Here is a 19,749-nt window from a genome sequence, read left to right on the forward strand (position 1 = left end):
GAAAAGACATCTGCTGAACCCATCAATTAAGAGCATATGGCCATCACATGAAAGACAGGGTTTAAACCCTGTGGGTTTAGAGTCTGTCATGATGACAGCTGGTGCAAAATGCCTTGCCCTATTGTACAGGGGACATAAGAGGCATGTACCCATTTTTTTTAAACATCTAAGTCAAAGATAATGGGAAGTGAAGAAGAGTTTCTTCACAAAACAAAGTTTGAGCTCAAGATGTGTAATGGGTTGAACATTTGCCAGGTTCCATTTTTCTGCCACAGACAGTAAGAGGCAACTGAGGGAGGGTTGTAGACACTCTGCCCTTTATGTCTTGGTATGGGAACATGAGATGGCCCAGGGGGCATGCGAAGCACCAACAGCTACTACTGTTCAAAAGATTCTGAGCTTGTGTATGTGAGGCACATTCACATCCACAGTGGGATCCACACTCAAAGAAATCATGAATTCATTCTTGACAACAGTTAAACACTTAAATGGTGAAAACATCTTGAATTGTTTCCCCTTTGAATTTTATCCTGCAATGAAGTAACTATTAACCAGAGCTGTTTGGGAATTTTTTCCTAAGATATCGTTTCTTTGGAAAAATGCTAATTTTTGCAGGACTGCACCAGCAACTACACTTTTGGTAGGAAAGATGCCTCAGGTCAAAACTAGAAACCACCCCCGCACCTCAGAATAGCCCAGTGGTTAGGGCCCTCACCTGGGAAGTCGGATGTACAGGTTCAAGTTTCTGCTGTGTGATTTGGAGCATGGGCTTAAACATGGGTCTTCTACATCCAAGGCGAATCTTCTAGCTCACAGGCTATTTACTACTCTCATAGTGGATGACTCACTCTCTCCTGTTTGACCTGTTCCACTTTGCATAAATAAGTAAATATTCAATAGATCAGAGATAGAGTTCGATTCTCCGTCTCTGTAGTTAGAATATTCACCTGAACCTCAATATCCACTTCCCAGGTCTGCCCCCTAACCACAGGAACAGTAGCTATTCTGGGGTGGGAGCTCTCACTGATTTTTTTCACAAAAGATTTCAAAAGTTCTCTGATATGTCCCAATGTAGAACTGGAAATTTTTCAAAATCTCAAAAATATTTGCAGGATGAGAAAAGGTTCTTGCACAGATCTACTATTAACTAAGGCTTTTAAGAAACAAAACGCTGTGTACATGATAACATGTGATGCGGTGCTGCTATTTATTCACATCATAAAAACTCAACAGCTCTCCAGTAGTGAAAATTGCTTAAGGCCAGGAAGGAGATAAGCTGACATTACCACTGTGCTAGCTGACAAGATCTATGATCTGACTACAGCACATGTCACAAATAAGAAGCATGATTTTATGGGACTACTCAAGTGCAAAGTACATGTTTAAGAACTTTACTGTATCAGGCCTAAGAAAGGACGTTAATTTAAGGTACTTGCCTGACTTTATCCCTGAACTTCACTATTGGCACTTTTGCTCGAATCAGCTGAGGTCTCTCAATGTAGTTTGCTGAAAGGGAGGAAAAATATATTCAATGAAGTGTCATGCAAGATGCTGACCGTAAGAAAACTGGATTCTAAAGTAGTCGTCAGCTTGTTCACAATTAGTAAATAGGAGCTGACTAGTGAATTTAGGTAAAGTGGTTTAATGAAGTCCAATATGAACTTTTGCAGTAAACCTAGAACTACTAGCTAAAATACAATCTAGGCAATTATAAGAAAAAATTAAAGTTAACTTACTTCTACTGTGAAAAAACCATTGGTGGAAGGTTTTTCAATGGGGCATGAGATATAAGCAGATTAACCCTAAACAGACCAATTCTTCAAATGTTACATTGAATAGTCCTTGTTCACATGAAAAGGACCATGAAGTCAATGAAACCGCTTATATTAGTGCTACTTACTTTAAGGAGGTACAAAACCAGACCTAAAACTTGGAAGCCAGGCCCACAGTCTGCTGATATACAGCAAAACAGACTAGCACTGAGCTGTGGGTGTGACATGTAACTAGCCTGTCTAATTTTTAATCATTTTCCTTCGTACTTAGGATTTTTTAATTCTACATTTTGTTAGATTAGTACTTTGATTTTGTCTTAATGCAAGAATTATATCTTCATTATACATACATACTGTACTTAAAACTCTCTACAGGAACTGTTAATTTGGTTAATTGACTCTGTTCTAAGAAAGATGTTCCCTCGCATTCTAACAACATAGAAGACAAGTCATTGTCATTTTTGTAATTAGTATAACTCTTTCCCTCAAAGGGGAGGAGGGAGGATGGACCACACGTGCACTTTGTTTTTTGGGAGCTAGGACGTATCTTCCCAGAGGCATATCTCACTCAGCAATAATCAAGAGAGACAGAGAGAGAAAAGCTGAGTCCAAAGGAGCTTAACCATCATGGAGAACCATCAGAGAACAGAACTTTTAACAGTCTTCACTACGTTAGCAAAATTTGGGACCACTTGAACTTTGCATGCTTTCTGTATCAGACACATAACATTTTATTTTCTCTTTCCACTACTGTAAATTAAACCAGAAGTAGAACGTGTAAGGAAAATAAAAGTAAGAACATTTTGTTCTTACCTCTAAGACCACCTTAAATTAACTTACTCCTCACTATAATACTATTTTGTTTTTCTCTCAGGGTTGTGAATATAGATTAAACCGTTTCTCATCATGTTTACAATCAGGTTCTCACTAACCCAAAGATGTAAGGTTTGGGTTGCAAGCACTATAGTACAATATTAGTCTATTAAAAACAATCTTCCCAGTGAAATTTAAAAAGTCATGTCTATCTGATTTTAGAATTTGCAAAGGTCTTTCTAACTACTGTACCATTTATCCCTTCTGATAAGATACTGTATATTATATGATATTTTTATCTCACATGATTGGAATCTAGACAACATACACATATATAGGTAACTTTAATGAAATATCCATTTTCCCTCCAGAATTACAAACACTGTTACCAATTGTCTGGGACTTACAAAGTTTAGTACAGAAGAGTTTTTGGACTAAGCTGAGTATATGCCTTGCTTCAGTCTTCTGATTTACCTGAAATATGAAATTTAAAATACAGAACATAAATACGTTACCTTCTTTCCCTACTTAGACAATATTTACAGTGAATGGAAAAAATCTGACATGAGCATGTAAAAACCTATCAACATTCAGGAAGTTTATCAAAGCCTTCATAATATTTTCTTTAGCACCAGCTAAAACATTTCATATGGAGTACTGCTTAACATGCATCATAGTCACATCACAGAATGACTGTGAAAGGAAGCCAATCCATATCTGAAGAAACTGGAATTTTGCATCATTCACTTGAATTGGTGTTACCTAAAAAAATACTCCAGAATCCTCTACTTAAGACTTATTTTTACGATTCCTTTTCTCTGAACTTAACACAGTTCCCTGTATTTAGCTTCCTCTCACTATATGTAGTAAAGTACATTTTACTGATGATACATTGCATACGGTTTCTTACTGTGGCAACTCAGTAAAATTACTGAGTCTCTATTCCCTCTTAAAAAGTTCATTCTCTGTTTTTCTCAATAGGATTTTGTATCACTGGGAAGTTCGTCTTTGCCTTCTCATAATAATGCAAATGGCTGTCACCACTATATGTAACCTGGACTTCAAGTCATTTTCCCATTTGAGAACTTTTCTCCTATTGAAGTAAAGTACGTTTATTGAAAAATCTAAGACGTGGAAGGTACAGCTATATTCGCTATCTGCCTTACTTGATGTGGCAACTAAGAAAAAAATACTCCCTTTTTTTTTAAAAGGCGCAAGACTGATAGTTCTAATAAGTAAGAGCACAGAACTGAGAAACAGGATACTTGGGTTGTATTCCCAGCTGTGTCACAGATTTTCCAGTGTGACCTTGGGCAACTAACCTCATCCCTCTGTGTTTCAGTTCCGTCTATTCGTAAAATTAAGATAAACAACTACTTTACAGGGCTGTTGCATGAAGTTATTTAAGATCTGTAAAGAATTCTGAGAGCCACAGATCAAAGCTCCAGCAATGTGAAATATAGGTGTTAAACAGAAGGTTTTGACACCGCCTGTATACCTTTCAATTTCTTACAGGGGTGGATTCCAAAAACAGACTTAATCCACCAAACCAAAAAACACACTTTTCGAGGTAATATCTTAAAAGAGACAATTTGCTTTATTACAGAGTTTACTATGTGAACAGTCTACCCATTTTAACAATGTTTTTTAAGCAACTTACTGGCTCCTCTTTAACCACCAGGCACAGGTCACCATCACTGCTACGAGTACCAAATCCATTCAGTGAGGATCCAACCAAGAAGAGTCTGCTCTCTGTAGCAACAGAACCATAGAACCAAGCTTGAGGATTTTTCTTAGCTTGAACAAAATCATATATCTGAAACCTAAATATTAAAATATGTACTAAAAGCCAGAAACAACATACGTGGAAAAATTCGCTGAATTTCCTTCTGGAGTTCCGTTCGGCAGAGCTCTTTTTTGTTCAAGTCGCAGGTTTGTTGCTGACATGCTTGAAACAACTCCAGAACCTGTTGACTTAACTTAACACCCCCCACGAAAAAAAAAACCTTTTATAATGGATAAGTTATTCTTTCCCGTGAAAAAGACAGAATACATCATAATTAAGAGGCAATAAAATACATATAATATGCATGTCTATATTTGTTTCCAAAGTCTATTCACTCTTAGAGTCTTATCCAACCAAAATTCACCTTAATCACCCACACAACACTGATTTGGCCAACATGTGGAGAGAAGCTGTCCACAGCAGGCCAATTTCCATCTTCAGCCAGGCAATATCTGCAACCTTCCAAGCAAAGAGCAGACCTAAAGGTTACAAATATTCTCTACTGACTCATAACTTTAAAAGTTCCTATTTGTTTATCAATGTCAGGAAAAACACAAATATTAAAAAAACTATTTTGAAGACAGTTTGCATGAGAGGAAAAATCAAGACACTAGCTGTCTGGCTGAAAAATACTGGTTTCGTTTGGAAATAAGCATCAGTTTCTCTTGATCTACTGTATAGCTATGCATAATAATAAACGTCTTGAGGTAAATATCTTCACAGTAGTATAACAAGACCTGTCTCAATACGTTCTTGACCTTATTAAAAATGAAAATTCTAACATGGGACTTCCCTGTTCTTTGTTACATAATAAGTCTTTCAATTTCAAAAGAAAAGACTGCAGCAGGCTTTGTTCTTATTTTGTGGCTCTGATACCATTATACGAGAGATGGTGCTAGCCCATTGGGGGCCCTAAGCAGGAATATTTTTGCCACCCCCTCCACCAAATACATACAGTACTGAAAAGTGAATAGGTTGCACCCTTGAGCTGCTCGGGACCTGCAATTGCTTAGTCTGCTTATGCCTACCACCGGCTTTGATTATATCCGCTATGCCCCTCCTCCCACACATCCTATAAGATGCAGGATAAAGCAAAAAAAAAAAAAAAAAAAAAAAAAAAGGCTTTTTCCTCCCTTACACATCCCCAGAAATGGAATGATAAATTCTCCCTCACCTCCTCCCGGTTTGGGCAGAGAGGCTTCTCTACAGCTCTCTCATTACACTACAGAGGGAGCCATCTCCCACGCTACTGGTCTCTTTACTTATTAGTCTTATCTCTGCTGTTTCACATGTGATGCAACAAATAGAGACCCCTATGATTTGCACTCTGCCTGACCCAGTTATGCAGATTTCATGACATCCACATGTAGGAAGAAAACAGGGAGGTAGCATTGAGCTAAAGACATTCTCTGCCCCTTGCAAGAAGGCACCAGCAGCCTTGTTTGTTAAACCCAGCAGCAGATGCTGCCATAAAACCCTCCCAAAAAAACTTTTCCTGGGAGCCTGAGAGACAAGAGTCTCCCTACCAGCTGGAGAACAGACTTAAAGTAGTTAATGTTTGTAAGTGTTCCGTAAAAGCATCATGCAAGCGACAAGTACACCTCTACCCCGATATAACGCAGTCCTCGGGAGCCAAAAAAATCTTACTATGTTATAGGTGAAACCGCGTTATATCAAACTTGCTTTGGCCTCGAGCATTGCCATTAATAGTCACTTCCCGCTCTCTGACTGACCCCTCAGAACCCACGACCCATCCAACCCCCCCAACTCCTTGTCCCCTGACTACCCCATCCAGAGACCCCCCCCGTCCCTAATCACCCCCAGAACCCCACCCCCTACCTCTGACTGCCCCAACCCCTATCCACACCCCTGCCCCCTGACAAGCCCCCTGGGACTCCCACACCCTATCCAATGCCTCCGTTCCCCCTCCCCTTACCGCCCCGTCCCCAGAACCTCCGAACCACCCAACCCACCTGGTCTCTGTGCCCTGACCGCCCCTGAGACCCTCTGCCCTTTATCCAACTCCTTGGCCCCGGCCCGGCACCCTTAACACGCCGCTCAGAGCAGTATGTCGGAGCCAGATACGCTGATCCACCGGAGCACACAGCCCTGCCTCCTAAAGTGCTGCTTTACTGTGTTGTATCCGAATTCGTGTTATATCGAGTCGCGTTATATTGGTGTAGAGGTATAGTAGTATAACTAGCTCATTTAAATTTGTTAATAGATCATAGAAGATTAGAGTTGAAAGAGACCTCAGGAGGTTTTCTAGTCCAACCCCCTGCTCAAAGCAGGACCAAGCCCAGGTTAATCATCCCAGCCAGGGTTTTGTCAAGCCAGGCCTTAAAAACCTCTAAGGATGGAGATTCTACCACCTCCCTAGGTAACCCTTTTTAAAACAGAATGGTGTCTTACCTTTAATACTTAAGAAAATAGCATTAAATGTTTTCTTTATACTTTTTTCACATAAATGATACAATCTGAACATCGCACAAGAAGAAAGTAAAACTCAGGCCTGTGTTAGCATTACCTTATCTTTGGCCACAGGGAGCGTGGTTTCTATAGGGTCTGGAAATGGAGCATCTCGCAAAGGTGGAACACATCCAGTCAAATCTGGTATGTAATGTGCATGAAACAATGGTGAAGGAATTGATCCTGGGAATGAGTATCTGCGTTCTTCTGGTAAAGGCACTGTTTGGTTAACTAGAGTTGACTCACAATGAGGTGAATGAAACCGCTGACGTTTGACGTTATAAGGAACATTTTGTTCACTTAGCCTCCTGCAAAAAACAAAGACAGTATCCCTCCAGTTTGTATTTTAAACATGTACCAACATCCAATAATGAATTACTTAAAGAAGAGCCTGAAGTACGAATACTAACAGTTAATTACAGTGAATATTTCAGCAAAACAAAGGTTTTTTAAAAAACAAGAGGCACGCCCATCCTAGATACTACGTAAATCAAAATCTTGAATGGATAACGTAAGAGAATGGATAACCGCTGAAGTGCAGTCAACTCTGAAGTGCAATGCACCACCAGCTGCTTAATGGGACAATTTACATTATACAACAGTAAAACGAATACCATCGCCAACTGAAACTAAATGGTGAATTCGGTTAGGCAGAAATATAACTAACCAAGCTGAAGTCTGGTCAGGCTATTTTTATGAAAAGTAACCTAAACTTTTTTTCTGAAATACTCACTACCGAAAAGTGTGTTTTTGTAAATTACATCCACATTGGTGCAGTGAAAAGTTGTGTCCAGTGTGTATACCCAGTGATAAAATTGATAAATTCAGGGGTGGGAAGGGGAAAAAGAGAGAAACTTACCACAATAGCCATTCAAAATGTAGAATTTGTCTGTGTAGGTTTAGATTGTACAGACAGTAAAATGTGTAATCTGGGCAAAAAAGAACCACTATTCATTTGGCAAATATTTATAGTTTAATGCATTCAGCAATGTGGCTCAAAGTTAACGTCTCCGTTTCAAACACAAACTTAATATAACTGAGCATGTCATTAGTTTTAGAAATCTAAATATACTTTATTATGTGATGTTGTGGTCTTACATTGGTCTTGGCATTTCAAACTCCTATTGTGACAAAGCTGTATTAGATACTCTCAAACAGCTATCGTACAGAAGAGGATGCTTTAGTTTTGTATACAAAGAAAACATGAATATAAAAGAAAAGTATATTTATTCTTTACAAAAATGCACCATGAATGAACTTTTCTTTTAAAAAATAAACCTGTTTAAAATTACAATTTGAAATTTGAGAAACTGATTGGGAATTTAAAAAAAAAAAACCAACAGAAATGCCTGATTTCCTCTTCCAATCTAGGAGTAAAAATCAGGAGGGAGAGGATGAGATACGAATTCTAAAAACAAAGGACACGGGGACAGATTTTCAAAGATATTTAGACACCTACGGATGCAGATGGTTACCAATGGGATTTTCAAAAGGTCTTTATCTGCATTTTTAGACACCTAAATATCTTTGCTTCTGGTCACCATGGCCAGATTTCCATCTGTCAATTTGTTAGCTACAGTTAATACTTCCTTTGTTTAATAAATAATCAGTTTTAAATATAAAAACATGTTTTGATAACATTGTGTTTCCTTATGTATCCTATTTTTGCACATTTACTTGAATTCCAATTTCCATCTAAATCCAGCTTGACACAAAACTGAGCAAAACCCAGTTTCCATCTGGAATTTCCCTTTCAGAAAAACCTAAGACAACTGAGAGGGACACAAAGCTAAGTGTAAGTTTATTTATTTATTGTAGAATAGCCGCAACTTGCCTACAAAATTCCAAAAAGCAAGACTCTTATGTGTGCGTGTATATATAAATAAATAAAAGTTATAAAAAGCTAAATTTAATTAATAATGTACCTCAAACAAACTCTAAGATGCAGAGGCAAACAAGCTGCAAACTTCCTGTTTTCTATGTCACAGAAACATCTCCATAAAATGTACACTGAAAAAGCAGATCTACTCAACTTGAATTTTTTACTTCCTCATAATTTTTATCAAGTTATTGACACTAATCTACTTCAAGTTAACCACGCGTGTGTGTTTGTTTATACAGAATCAGGGCCCTGATTTGCAGGTCAGATGGCGGAGGGACCACTAGTAATTGAAAAAGAAATAAAAGAGCAGTATATGCTAAGCACTTTTCTACTACAGCTAATATTGTCACAAGCAGGTATATGAATGCTTAAAAATGCTGGTATACATGTACTTGGACCTACTTCATCAGTATTCTTATTCAATATTCCTGATTCTAGACAATTTTAAATAAAAATTGCAAATCGATCTCGCCATCAAGTCTCTCAGAAAATCACCTTTTTGTGCATTACAAGCATAAGTAATTATATACTAACAAATACTTACTTCCTGCCTCGGAATAACGTGGGGGCAGCTGATGTAGGTCCTGAGCTGCCATTTCCATATGTCAACGGCTGTGGCGAAACAGCTGGAATAGTTGAAAGGTTCCCACTCAAGAGAGCTCTAGAAAGACTGCAGTCCATAATTATTATTCAGATTATAACTGAGGGTTTGGGATTTTTTTTTTTTTACACTTTTCAACCAAAAAAATTCAGCAGAAACCCCCAACTATTTCTTAGAAGCAGTATGTCCATTCTTTACATTTGAAAGGAGAAGGAGGAGAATACTTTTCACAGGATGAAGTTGACTAGAATAAGAAAATGAGGTAGTCACTGTGCAGCGTACAAATATAAAAGGAACTTTGCAAACTCACTCAAAAACAACACTTAGTGTTAACATGAGTTTCTCAAGAGAACATTCATGCTTTAAAACGTAACCCTAGCCAAATGTTCCTTTCCTTTATTCATCTCCTCCCCTTGACTTTCCACCAGCACCCCCACACATTCTCAATTTAAGATCCTCAAAGACCCACTGTATTACTAGTTCCCACTGCTGTGATGCATCACGTATTGCGCTGGAGTGTGTTTCATCCACCACTGAAGAGTAATTGAATATGCAGGCCACCAAGAGAGATAATGTAAATCCATGTTAAAAATGTATCAATTTCTAAACAAAATTAAAATATTTTATATGCCATAAAGCCTAATATATTGGAAAAAAAATATACCCTCCAGTGATAAACAGAAATTATTTTCCTTCAAAGGAAGATAAATTTTGGGCCTGATTTGACAGTGACATCTGTTAATTCTCTGAGAGTATTATCTTTGTTTGATTCCTCCAGGGGTGAAAGTAAAATGTGTCTCTTACCAGTACTGGGGTGGGGCAGCTTTGCCCCCCAGAAGGGGCAGGGCCCCGGGCAGAAGGCGTGGGGGAGGTCAGCCTTCCCCAGCTAGCCCGCCCGCACCACCCAGGGCTCTACGGCAATTTAAAGAGCCTGGGGCTCCGGCCGCACGGTAGCTGCTCCTTCCCCCTGCCCCCGCATCTCCCCAGTCAGCGGCCCCCAGAGGGGGGGCGGGAGGGAGGAGGGGCAGCGCTTTAAGCAGAGTCTTTTTGCCTCAACAGCACTTTAAAGGACCCTGCTTAAAGCACTGCCCCAACAGCGCTTTAAAGTCACTGCCCCTTTTGCGTCCCCCCCCCCCCCATCAGTGGCCCTGCCAGTAGGGAGCCAGCAGGGCTGCCAACATGGGGGCGCAAAAGGAGCAACCATGTTAAAGCGCTGCCGCGGCAGCACTTTAAAGTCAGCGGTACAGGCGGCCACTTTTTACCAGTACGCTGTACCGGCCCGTACCACCTTAATTTCACCCCTGGATTCCTCCCTCCAAGAGAGATCAGTTTAAGAAAAATAAAAGCACAGGCCTTTCGGGAATCATTTCCCACTCTGAAATTCTACTGTACTTACGCTGCATTCTGAAAGTTGAACCGAGCATCAACAATTTGCTGATGAGAGAGAAGAGTGGGCGGTATGTTCAGAGGAAGCTCATTGAAGAAATTATTGTGCTGCTGATGTTTTGGAAGAAAGGGTGGACGACCCAAGTTGGAGGAATTTGGGAACATGCTCTTCTTCACTGAAAGTGAACATGTAGTCTTCTACCTAGATCAACATTTTAAAAAATCCTGAAATTAGGCAGTTAACAAAATACTAATTATGTACTTCTTTTCAAGTCACGCATTGATTTAACTATTTTGCCACTGAACAACTAGAATAATCAAACAGATTTCTAGAAGTCACCTTCGATTTTCTCAGCCTTATCCTATAGGTATTTTAACGCCTCTGAGAAGGCACTGTGTAAAACAAAATCATTTTAATTACTAGTTACCTTGATTTAGAAAATTCTTTAAAAGGGAAAATTCCTCATATTTAGTTTTTGTTAAAAATGTTTTACAAATCCTAAAGGTAGGCGTTTCCACCGTCTTGTTGAAAATTGATTTCCATGTAAACAGTCTACTTGGAGTTAAACATTTCCAGGCATACTCCAAAAGAAACAAAATGGCACCCAGTTACTAGATAAGAACCAAAAGGTGCAACTGACCATAAAACAAAACTAGTATATTATCATGCTCAAGATGAATAATATGTGAAAAGTAAGCAGCCAACATTAATGGTGAAATGTAATATAGAGTTTTAAAATGATTTCAGTTTCCACAATATAACTGAGTCTAACGGAACTATTCACATGCATAAAGTTACTCATATGCACATTTACAGGATAGAGTTCTAAGGCAGATGCTCTCAAACTGTGATCCACTAATTAGGTGCCTTGACCCTGGAGAAGATGCACATGTAAGGGGATGTGGTGGCCTTCGGGTAGGTGGGAGGGGGCAATGGGGTGAGAAGAGGGGGTAGGAGGAATTTGGGACACGCAGGGCTGCAGCCACCAGAGAAAGAGGCGACTTTCCCTAGCTCCAGGGCTGCAGCTGCCGGGGAGAGACGGCCCTCCTTCCCAGCCTCAGCTCTATGGCAGCTGTGACACTCCTCCGTCCCAGACCCAGCTCGGGGGCTGCCACAGCAGAGAAGAGAGGGCACATCCATCGCATTAGAAAGACTCCTGATCTTAAAATACGAGTTGTGTGCTTTTATTTGTAGAACAAAATATCGTTAATTATTAAGGGCTTTTATCCAAAGCACTTTACAATAGTTAGATAACGGTACAAACAACATTTGGAAAAATCATGAAGTGGTCTGCCAAGACCCTCTGCAATTTTCAAGTGGTCTGTGGAAAAAAAAGTTTTGAGAACCACTGTTCTAAGGCAATAGTAGTAAAAGTTTGACTTTTTTTTTTTTAATTACACATTGTTTCAGCTGACTGTGACAAACATTTGTGAGTCTGTTACAATTTACCTAACCCACTATTTTAATCTGCCACCATGTAGGAAAATGCCAGAAAGTATAACTTAAATCACATATGTTGTATAGAATCAGAAAAAAACAATCATAATTCTGTGTCTAATTTGTCTCAAAAATGAAGTTTTTAATGTACTACAGAAATTCCTGAGCATTTTTTCTTAAACTCAACTTATGTTATAAACAAGTTTCCTTTCTTAAGTTATGAACACTGCCTCAAAAGAATTTTCAAATCCAGTTTGCTCATCACTGCTGTTTACTTTTCTCCTTTCTCTTTGCTGCAGTGAAAGCCAGAGAGTTTTTTCAATTTTCTTTATAATCAGTTTCACATTCAGGGACTTAAACCCAAACACAAATCTTAATCACATAAAGTAGCCCCACTGGCTGCTGGCTGCAAGAGTTAAGACTGTGCATAGGGATGTTTGTATAAACAACCTTTTTCATTGGAATGCCTAAAAATAATTTGAAAATAAAGTGAGATATTTCCACATGTTTAGGTTGTCAACTTGATTTTATAAACACTACCCCACAAAAAAAGAAAAGAAAAGAAAAGAAAAGAAAAAAGAGTGCCATCCACAACACTGATATGCTCATGCTAAAAAGAAAGTTAAACCATTAAGGAACTCAGTGGGAATTTCCCAATTGCTTAAGAAAAGAGAAACCACAAATAGAAGAAGAAAAAAAAAAAAACGATCCATTCCCACTTCAGCACCAGATATGGCAACAACTGCATCACACATCACACCCAGTTTTCAGCATCCCCTAAAACTTACATCCCTTCATATGCACTAAATCTGTGTGTATTCCATGACCCCCAAAGCAACAAAACCCCTGAAGTGAGTACATCCTTTACAAGAGAACTGATTCATAATCCAAACTTCCTTTTAAAAATGGCTGTAAAGAACCATGAACCAAATATAAATCAATGCACCAGTTAGCTTCCTGAATCAGAATACAACCTAAACCCATGGCTCAGAGATATGAACTGCTCAGTTTATGCAAATGGTGATAATTATCAGAAAGCTTGAAAATTATGTTAATATTTAAATTAATTTTCATCACTGATTATCCAGGTAGAAACACTTAGGTAAGGACTTGTCTTAATGGGAAAATTTACCAACATTATCATACCGCTACATATAGTGCCACATGGGTAATTATACCAATATAACTACAGCAGCCTGGTAATGCTGGTAGATTTCCCCATACAGACGAGTCCTAACATGCATAGCTGACAAACCTAAAATGGCATCCACTTGGATTGAAGGGGCAAGTAGAGACACTACAGAGAATCAGAGAAGCTGAGGAATTCCGGGACAAGCCAGATTCAGGAAACATCAGTACTCCAGATTCAAGGAGCTGGCCACCAAGGAGTTGAGAGAGTCAGAGAAAAGACCTGGCAGTTTGTAACCACCAGAGGCAAAAGGTCACAGCAGCATTCTATACAGCTGGAGATAGATGAGGATGGGCAGGCTGTGGCCACCAGAAAGACAAGGATCAAGAGGAATTCCACAAAGCTAGAAGTTTCCAATTGATACCAGGTCCTCAGTGTGGAAACGGTGGAAAAGACTTCTCAAGATCCAGCTGTTCCAAAGGAACGGAGAAATGTACAGGACACACCTGTGAATGACAGCTCAGCCCAATCTGTAAGAAAACCAAGCTTGTCCACAAAGAGCTCTCCCGCTATCCAGGTGTGGGACAAACAGGCTCAGCCAGCATCCAAGTGTGGAGAGGCTTACTGTGGTGAGAATCCAGATGTGAGGTGAGAGGGTTCTGTGCGGGGCAATCTGGGTGCAGGCAGCTCATTGCGGGGTTCCATCTACAGGGGGAATGGGACTCTGCAGGGTGGTCCAGATGAAGGTGGTTGGGGTTAAGCAGAGGGACTGTGAGGGGATGAGGCTTGGCAGGGGGCTCTGGGTGTGGGGAGTTCAGGGGGGAGTCCAGGTGCAGCTGATTGGGGCTCAGTGGGGTAAGGGGCTCGTTGGGGTGGAGGTTCGAGTGCACAGGGCTCTGCGGGGGATGGTCTGGGTGCAGGAGTGGGAGTCTTGATGCAGGAGGGAGCGGCTTTCCAAGGGGTCCAGGTGCAGAGAAAGGGGGCTCAGCAGGGAGAGAGGTCTGAGTGCAGGGGTCCTCTGGATGCAGGAGGTGAGGCTCCGTGGGGTGGAGATTCAGGGTGCTCGGTGGAGGCATTCTGGGTCCATCTTCTGTGAGAAAAGGGAGCTGTAAAGTTTGGATGGCCTCAAGCTCAGCAGAAGAGGGACCAATCTTCTCAGGGGCTGGCTGGCTAGAGTAGTCAGGAGGTAGTTAAAATAATAACAAAAGAGGAGGGTAAAAAGAGGGAAGGTCTGAGCACTCCACACAAATCAAGACGTTGAGAACAAAATTAATCATGAACCAAAGGACATGAAGAGAAGAAATTCTTTAATTGCCTATGCAAAAATGCTAGGAGCCTGGGTAACAAACAAGAGGGAATTGCTCATTTATGAGCATAAATTTGCTCTTGTTGGTATAATTGAAATCTGGTGGGATGATTTTTAACCTTCAGTAAAGGGAATTAATGGTTAAAACCTATTTAGGAAGGATCAAGTGGCCAAAAGGGGAGTGGGAGTGGTGCTCTATGTAAAAAATGGCATTACTTGTTTCCAAGTCACTGATAACTCAGAAGAAAATGATCTTGAATGCTTATGGATCAATGTCCTAACACATAAAGCACACAACGGGGCATAAGGGGCTGCTACAGAACTTTAACACACACTAGGGAACCACATAACTAGCTCCTTATGGACTTACAGAAAAAAAGCACTGATAATGGGGGACTTCAGTCTGGGTGACACATGCTGGAGGACTCATGCTGCCAGTACCAAAACATCTTTGGAATTTCTAAGTATTGTAGATGACAACTTCCTGGCTCAGAAATTGTTTCATCCAAGATGGGGGAATTCTATATTAGACCTCATCTTGACAGATAATGAAGAAATGATCACAGAATTTAAAATTAACTTAGGTACTTAGGTACCTAAGGTAACTTAGGTACAAGTGATCATAACTTGGTCACATTTATAATGGGCAAGCAGAATAAAGTCCAGACCAATAATATATATATTTGGTGCTTTACAAGGGCCAATTTCACAAAGCTGAATACAATTATGAGCCAAATCAGCTGGGAGGAAGAATTATCATTCACATATTTAGGAATACTTTACTAGATGCTCCAAAAGCCACGATTGAGGAATAAGGCCATCTTGGTTAAAAAACTGACTTGGTTTAGAGGGAAAGTGAAAACAGCCATAAAAAATAAATATATATAACAACTAAAAGAAAAGAGAAGCTCATAGTTCTGAATATAAACCAGATGCTAGGACTTTTAGAAAATGGATAAGGGAAGCAAAGGGACACAAGAAGAAACCCATTGCCAACAAAGTTAGGATGATAAAGAGTTTTAAAAGTATATTGGGAACAAAAGGAATTCTAACAATGATATTGGTCAATTATTAAATGGAAATGGTAGAATTACCAATAATGCAGAAAAAGCAGAAATGTTCAATAGATATTGCTGTTTTGTATTTGGGGGGGGAAAAAAGAGAGATGTAGTCATATCACATAACTCTTTACACTCTGCCATTATCTTAGGAGGATGTTAAATCGCAGATACTAAAGTTGGACATTTTTTAAATCAGCAGGTGCAGAAAACTTGCATCCAATAGTTTTAAAAGAATTGGATGAGGAGTTTATTGGACTGTTAATGTTGATCTTAAAGAAATCTTGGACACCAGGGAAGTTCCAGAAGATTGGAAGAAAGCTAACGCAATGCCAATATTTTGAAAGGGTAAACAGAACGTCCAGGTAATTATAGGCCTGTCAGTCCAACATCAATCCTAGGTAAGATAATGGAGCAGCTGATTTGGGACTTGATTAATAAAGAATTAAAGAAAACTAATATAATTAATGCCAATCAGTATGGGATTATGGAAAATAGATCCTGTCAAAATAACTCGATATCTATTTTAGATGAGATTACAAACTAGGTTAATAAAGGTAATAGTGTTGACATAATATACTTAGACTTCTGCAAGGCACTTGACTTGGTACCACATTAAATTTGATTAATTTTACATCTACCTAGTTTTTTTTTTTTTGGTTGGTTTTTTTAACATGGTACCCATTAAATGGATTAAAAACTGACTCACTGACAGGTCTCAAAATGTATTTGTAAACAGGGAATCATCATCCATCAAGTGTGTTGTTAATAGGACCATACAGGGATTAGTTCTTGGCCCTACACTATGTAAGATTTTTATTAATGACCTGGAAGAAAACATGAAATCGTCACTGATAAAGTTCATAGCTAACACAAAAATTGAAGGAATGGTAAATAACTAAGAGGACAGGTCACTGATATAGAGCGATCTGGATCGCTTGGTAAGCTGGGCACAAACAAACAATATGTGTTTTAATAGGGCTAATGTAAACATACATCTAAGAACAAAGAATGTAGGTTGTGCTTACAGTTTGGGGGGATGCTTTCCTGGGATGCAATGACTCTGAAAAAGATTTGGGGGCCATGGTGAATAACCAGCTGAACATAAGCTCCTGCAGCAATGCTATGGCCAAAAGATCCACAATGAAATCCTTGGATCCTTCCCCCCACGTGGTGTAAATTTTTTAACAGTGAAAGTAATTAACCATTGGAACAACTTACCAAGTGTCACTGACGATTTTTAAATCAAGATTGGATATTGTTCTAAAAGATCTGGTCTCGGAATTATTTTGGGGAAATTCTATGGCTTGTGTTGTACATGAGGTCAGACTAGATAATCACAATGGTCTCTTCTTGCCTGAAATCTATAAATCTATTATAAACATCTTACCAGGTGCCACAAGTCCCAGCTATCCCCTACCCAGCTGCCCAAAAATCCTCTAATTTCTCTTCAACAACTTCTCCAACTCAGTTCTGTACTGCCAATACAAATATCTTTGGCATAAGAAAAACTAAAAATGTAGGGACAATATAAGATACATTAAATAAATGGAACAGGGGCTATTGGATTCAGCCCATTATTCAGTTCATGTTTAAGTCACTAAAACTATATTTATTTCATTAAATATAGAATTTATCATCATTTATCACTTTTTCATCAGTGCTCTGCAGAATTGTGGAAACATTTTGCAAACCTTAGGTTACATTACATACCCACCTTTGTGTTTCCAGGCTCATCAACAACTGCACCAATAAACACACCCCATGCTTCCAACCCCGTGGAGTCCCACCTGCATTTGCAGTGTGCTATGGCCTAATGCCTCCAGATCCCAGCATGCATACCACACATATGCCTTCAGTGCCCTGCACCTGGTGCCCGAGCCCCCAGCTCTGTACTACACTACAACCCCCCCACACACACACACCCCTCAAGTGTTCTGTACTCTAGTGCCACAAGCACATGCCCTCACATCTTGCCAGCCCCCAAACCACAGAACAGTACCTTTGCCCAAGCCATATATCCTAGCTCTGTACCGCACACACCTCCAGGGCCCCAGCTCTGTACCCCACGCATCTCTGCACTCATGTCCAGTGCCCTAGGCAGCCATAGCTCTGTACCCCACACATCTCCCGGCACACACCTTCAGTGCCCTAGGCCCCAGCTCTGTACGCCACACATCTTATGCAAAGTAAGCCGTCATGTGATAAGAGGGAAAGTCCACTGATGGATCAGAAACTGATTAAAAGATTGGAAACAAAGGGTAGGAATAAATGGCCAGTTTTCAGAATGCAGAGAGATAAATAGTGGTGTACCCAAGGTGTCTGTACTGGGACCAGTACTGTTCAACATATTCATAAATGATCTGGCAAAAGTGGTAAACAGGGAAGTGGCAAAATTTGCAGATGATACAGAACTACTCAAGACAATTTAGCCCAAAGCAGACTGCGAAGAGCTACAAAGAGATGTCACAGAACTGGATGACTGAGCAACAAAACAGCAGATGAAATCCAATGTTGATAAATGCAACACTTTGGAAAACGTAATCCCAACTATACATATAAAGTCATGGAAGTCTAAATTAACTGTTACCACGCAAGAAAGAGATCTTGGAGTCATTGTGGATAGTTCTCTGAAAACATCCACTCAATGTGCAGTGACAGTAAAAAAAGCTAACAACGTTGGGAATCATTAGGAAAGGGAACGATAATAAGGCAGAAAAATCATATTGCCTCTATACAAATCCATGAGTGCAGATGTGGTCACGCCATCTCAAAAAAAAAAGATATTGGAATTGGAAAAGGTATGGTAAAGAACAATAAAAATGATTGGGGTAGGGATATGATAAAGGCCCATAAAATCATGACTGGTGTGGAGAAAGTAAATAAGGTAGTGTTACTTACGCCTTCTCATAACACAAGAACTAAGGGTCACCTAATGAAATCAATAGGTAGCAGATATAAAACAAAGGAAGTATTTTTTTCACACAATGATCAGTCAACCTGTGGAACTCCTTGCCAAAGGACATTGTGAAAGCCAAGACTATAAAAGGGTTAAAAAAAAAGAACTAGAGAAGTTCATGGAGGATAGGCCCATCAATGGCTATTAGCCAGGATAGACAGAGATGCAAAACCATCCTCTGAAGTCTTCCTAGCCTCTGTTTGCCAGAAGCTGGGAATGGGCGACAGGGGATGGATCGCTTGATGATTCCCTGTTCATCCCCTTTGGGGCACTTGCCATTGGCCATTGTCAGAAGACAGGATACTGAGCCAGTCGGACCTCTGGTCTGACCCAGTATGGCCGTTCTTATCCCTCCCACCCCACCTCCAGCGCCGAAGCTCCCAGCTCTGTACCCCCCGGCGCAATACCTCTGTCCCAGCAGCAAGCGGGGGGCGGGGGGGACGGAGCGCGGGGCCCTGGCCCCTCCCGTGTGTCCTGAGCAGCGATTCACCCGCGGCCACCCCCGGCAGAGGACCCCGCGGCAGGCGCCCGGCCCGGGACACTTACTCCAGTCCGAGGGCAGGGACTGGCAATGGAGGAGCCGGGGCCTCGCCAGCCCCGCATAGGACGCAGCGCCGTGCCGGCCCCGGGCGGTCAGCGGCGGGCGGCTCGCTCTGCTTTCCGCCGGCAGGGGTTCGCCGGAAGTCAACCGGGCCAGGGGCTACCCAGCTGAGAGCCGCCCTCTGACCCGGATCCAGAAAGCGCCGGCACGACGTCAGCGCTGTGCCCCTCCCGTCCCCGGCCTCGGGCGGGTCACCGTGCGCATGCGCAGCACCCCCTCTGGTGCAGAAGAGGCGTGGCTGCGTCGTTTTTTTCTGTTCCCTGCCTGTGCGCGCGGGGACGAGCGAGCCTTTTAGGGGCCGCCCCCGCCTTGGGATGAACTTTCTGGGAGCGGGCACAGCCCTCCGCGCTCCTGCTGCAGCGGCGTGAGCCTCCTGGAGCCTGCGGTGCGAGCTCAGCCGCTAGGCGGCGCTGCGGCAACGGGTTCAATGGTCTGCTGCCTCATGATCACTTCGGTCCCGGCGTTGCCACTTACCCTTGGGGCACACAGAGTTTGTGCTTCAAGAGGTGAGCCGGCCCCCGCGCCGGCTGAAATGATCCCGCCGCGGCG

At 41.1% G+C, this 19,749-nt stretch overlaps 1 protein-coding gene across 4 annotated transcripts in view; it reads right to left on the reverse strand.

The window, feature by feature from the left end:
* Window positions 1-19,360, reverse strand: part of TENT2 (terminal nucleotidyltransferase 2) — a 74,544-nt gene extending 55,184 nt beyond the window's left edge. The window contains exons 1-9 of one of the 4 annotated variants that reach the window (XM_073344141.1): window positions 19,146-19,360; window positions 16,669-16,703; window positions 10,720-10,911; window positions 9,267-9,392; window positions 6,899-7,148; window positions 4,450-4,564; window positions 4,246-4,337; window positions 2,993-3,059; window positions 1,437-1,506 (exon numbers count right to left, since the gene is read on the reverse strand). In XM_073344141.1, the coding sequence (XP_073200242.1) occupies window positions 1,437-1,506; window positions 2,993-3,059; window positions 4,246-4,337; window positions 4,450-4,564; window positions 6,899-7,148; window positions 9,267-9,392; window positions 10,720-10,874 (875 nt within the window). In that variant the 5' untranslated portion in view covers window positions 10,875-10,911; window positions 16,669-16,703; window positions 19,146-19,360. The other 3 variants (XM_073344143.1, XM_073344140.1, XM_073344142.1) reach the window with 3 other exon arrangements.
* Between the last annotated feature and the right edge of the window lie 389 nt (window positions 19,361-19,749).

The sequence above is a fragment of the Lepidochelys kempii genome, chromosome 5 (assembly GCF_965140265.1).
Source record: "Lepidochelys kempii isolate rLepKem1 chromosome 5, rLepKem1.hap2, whole genome shotgun sequence".
Taxonomy (NCBI): domain Eukaryota; kingdom Metazoa; phylum Chordata; order Testudines; family Cheloniidae; genus Lepidochelys; species Lepidochelys kempii.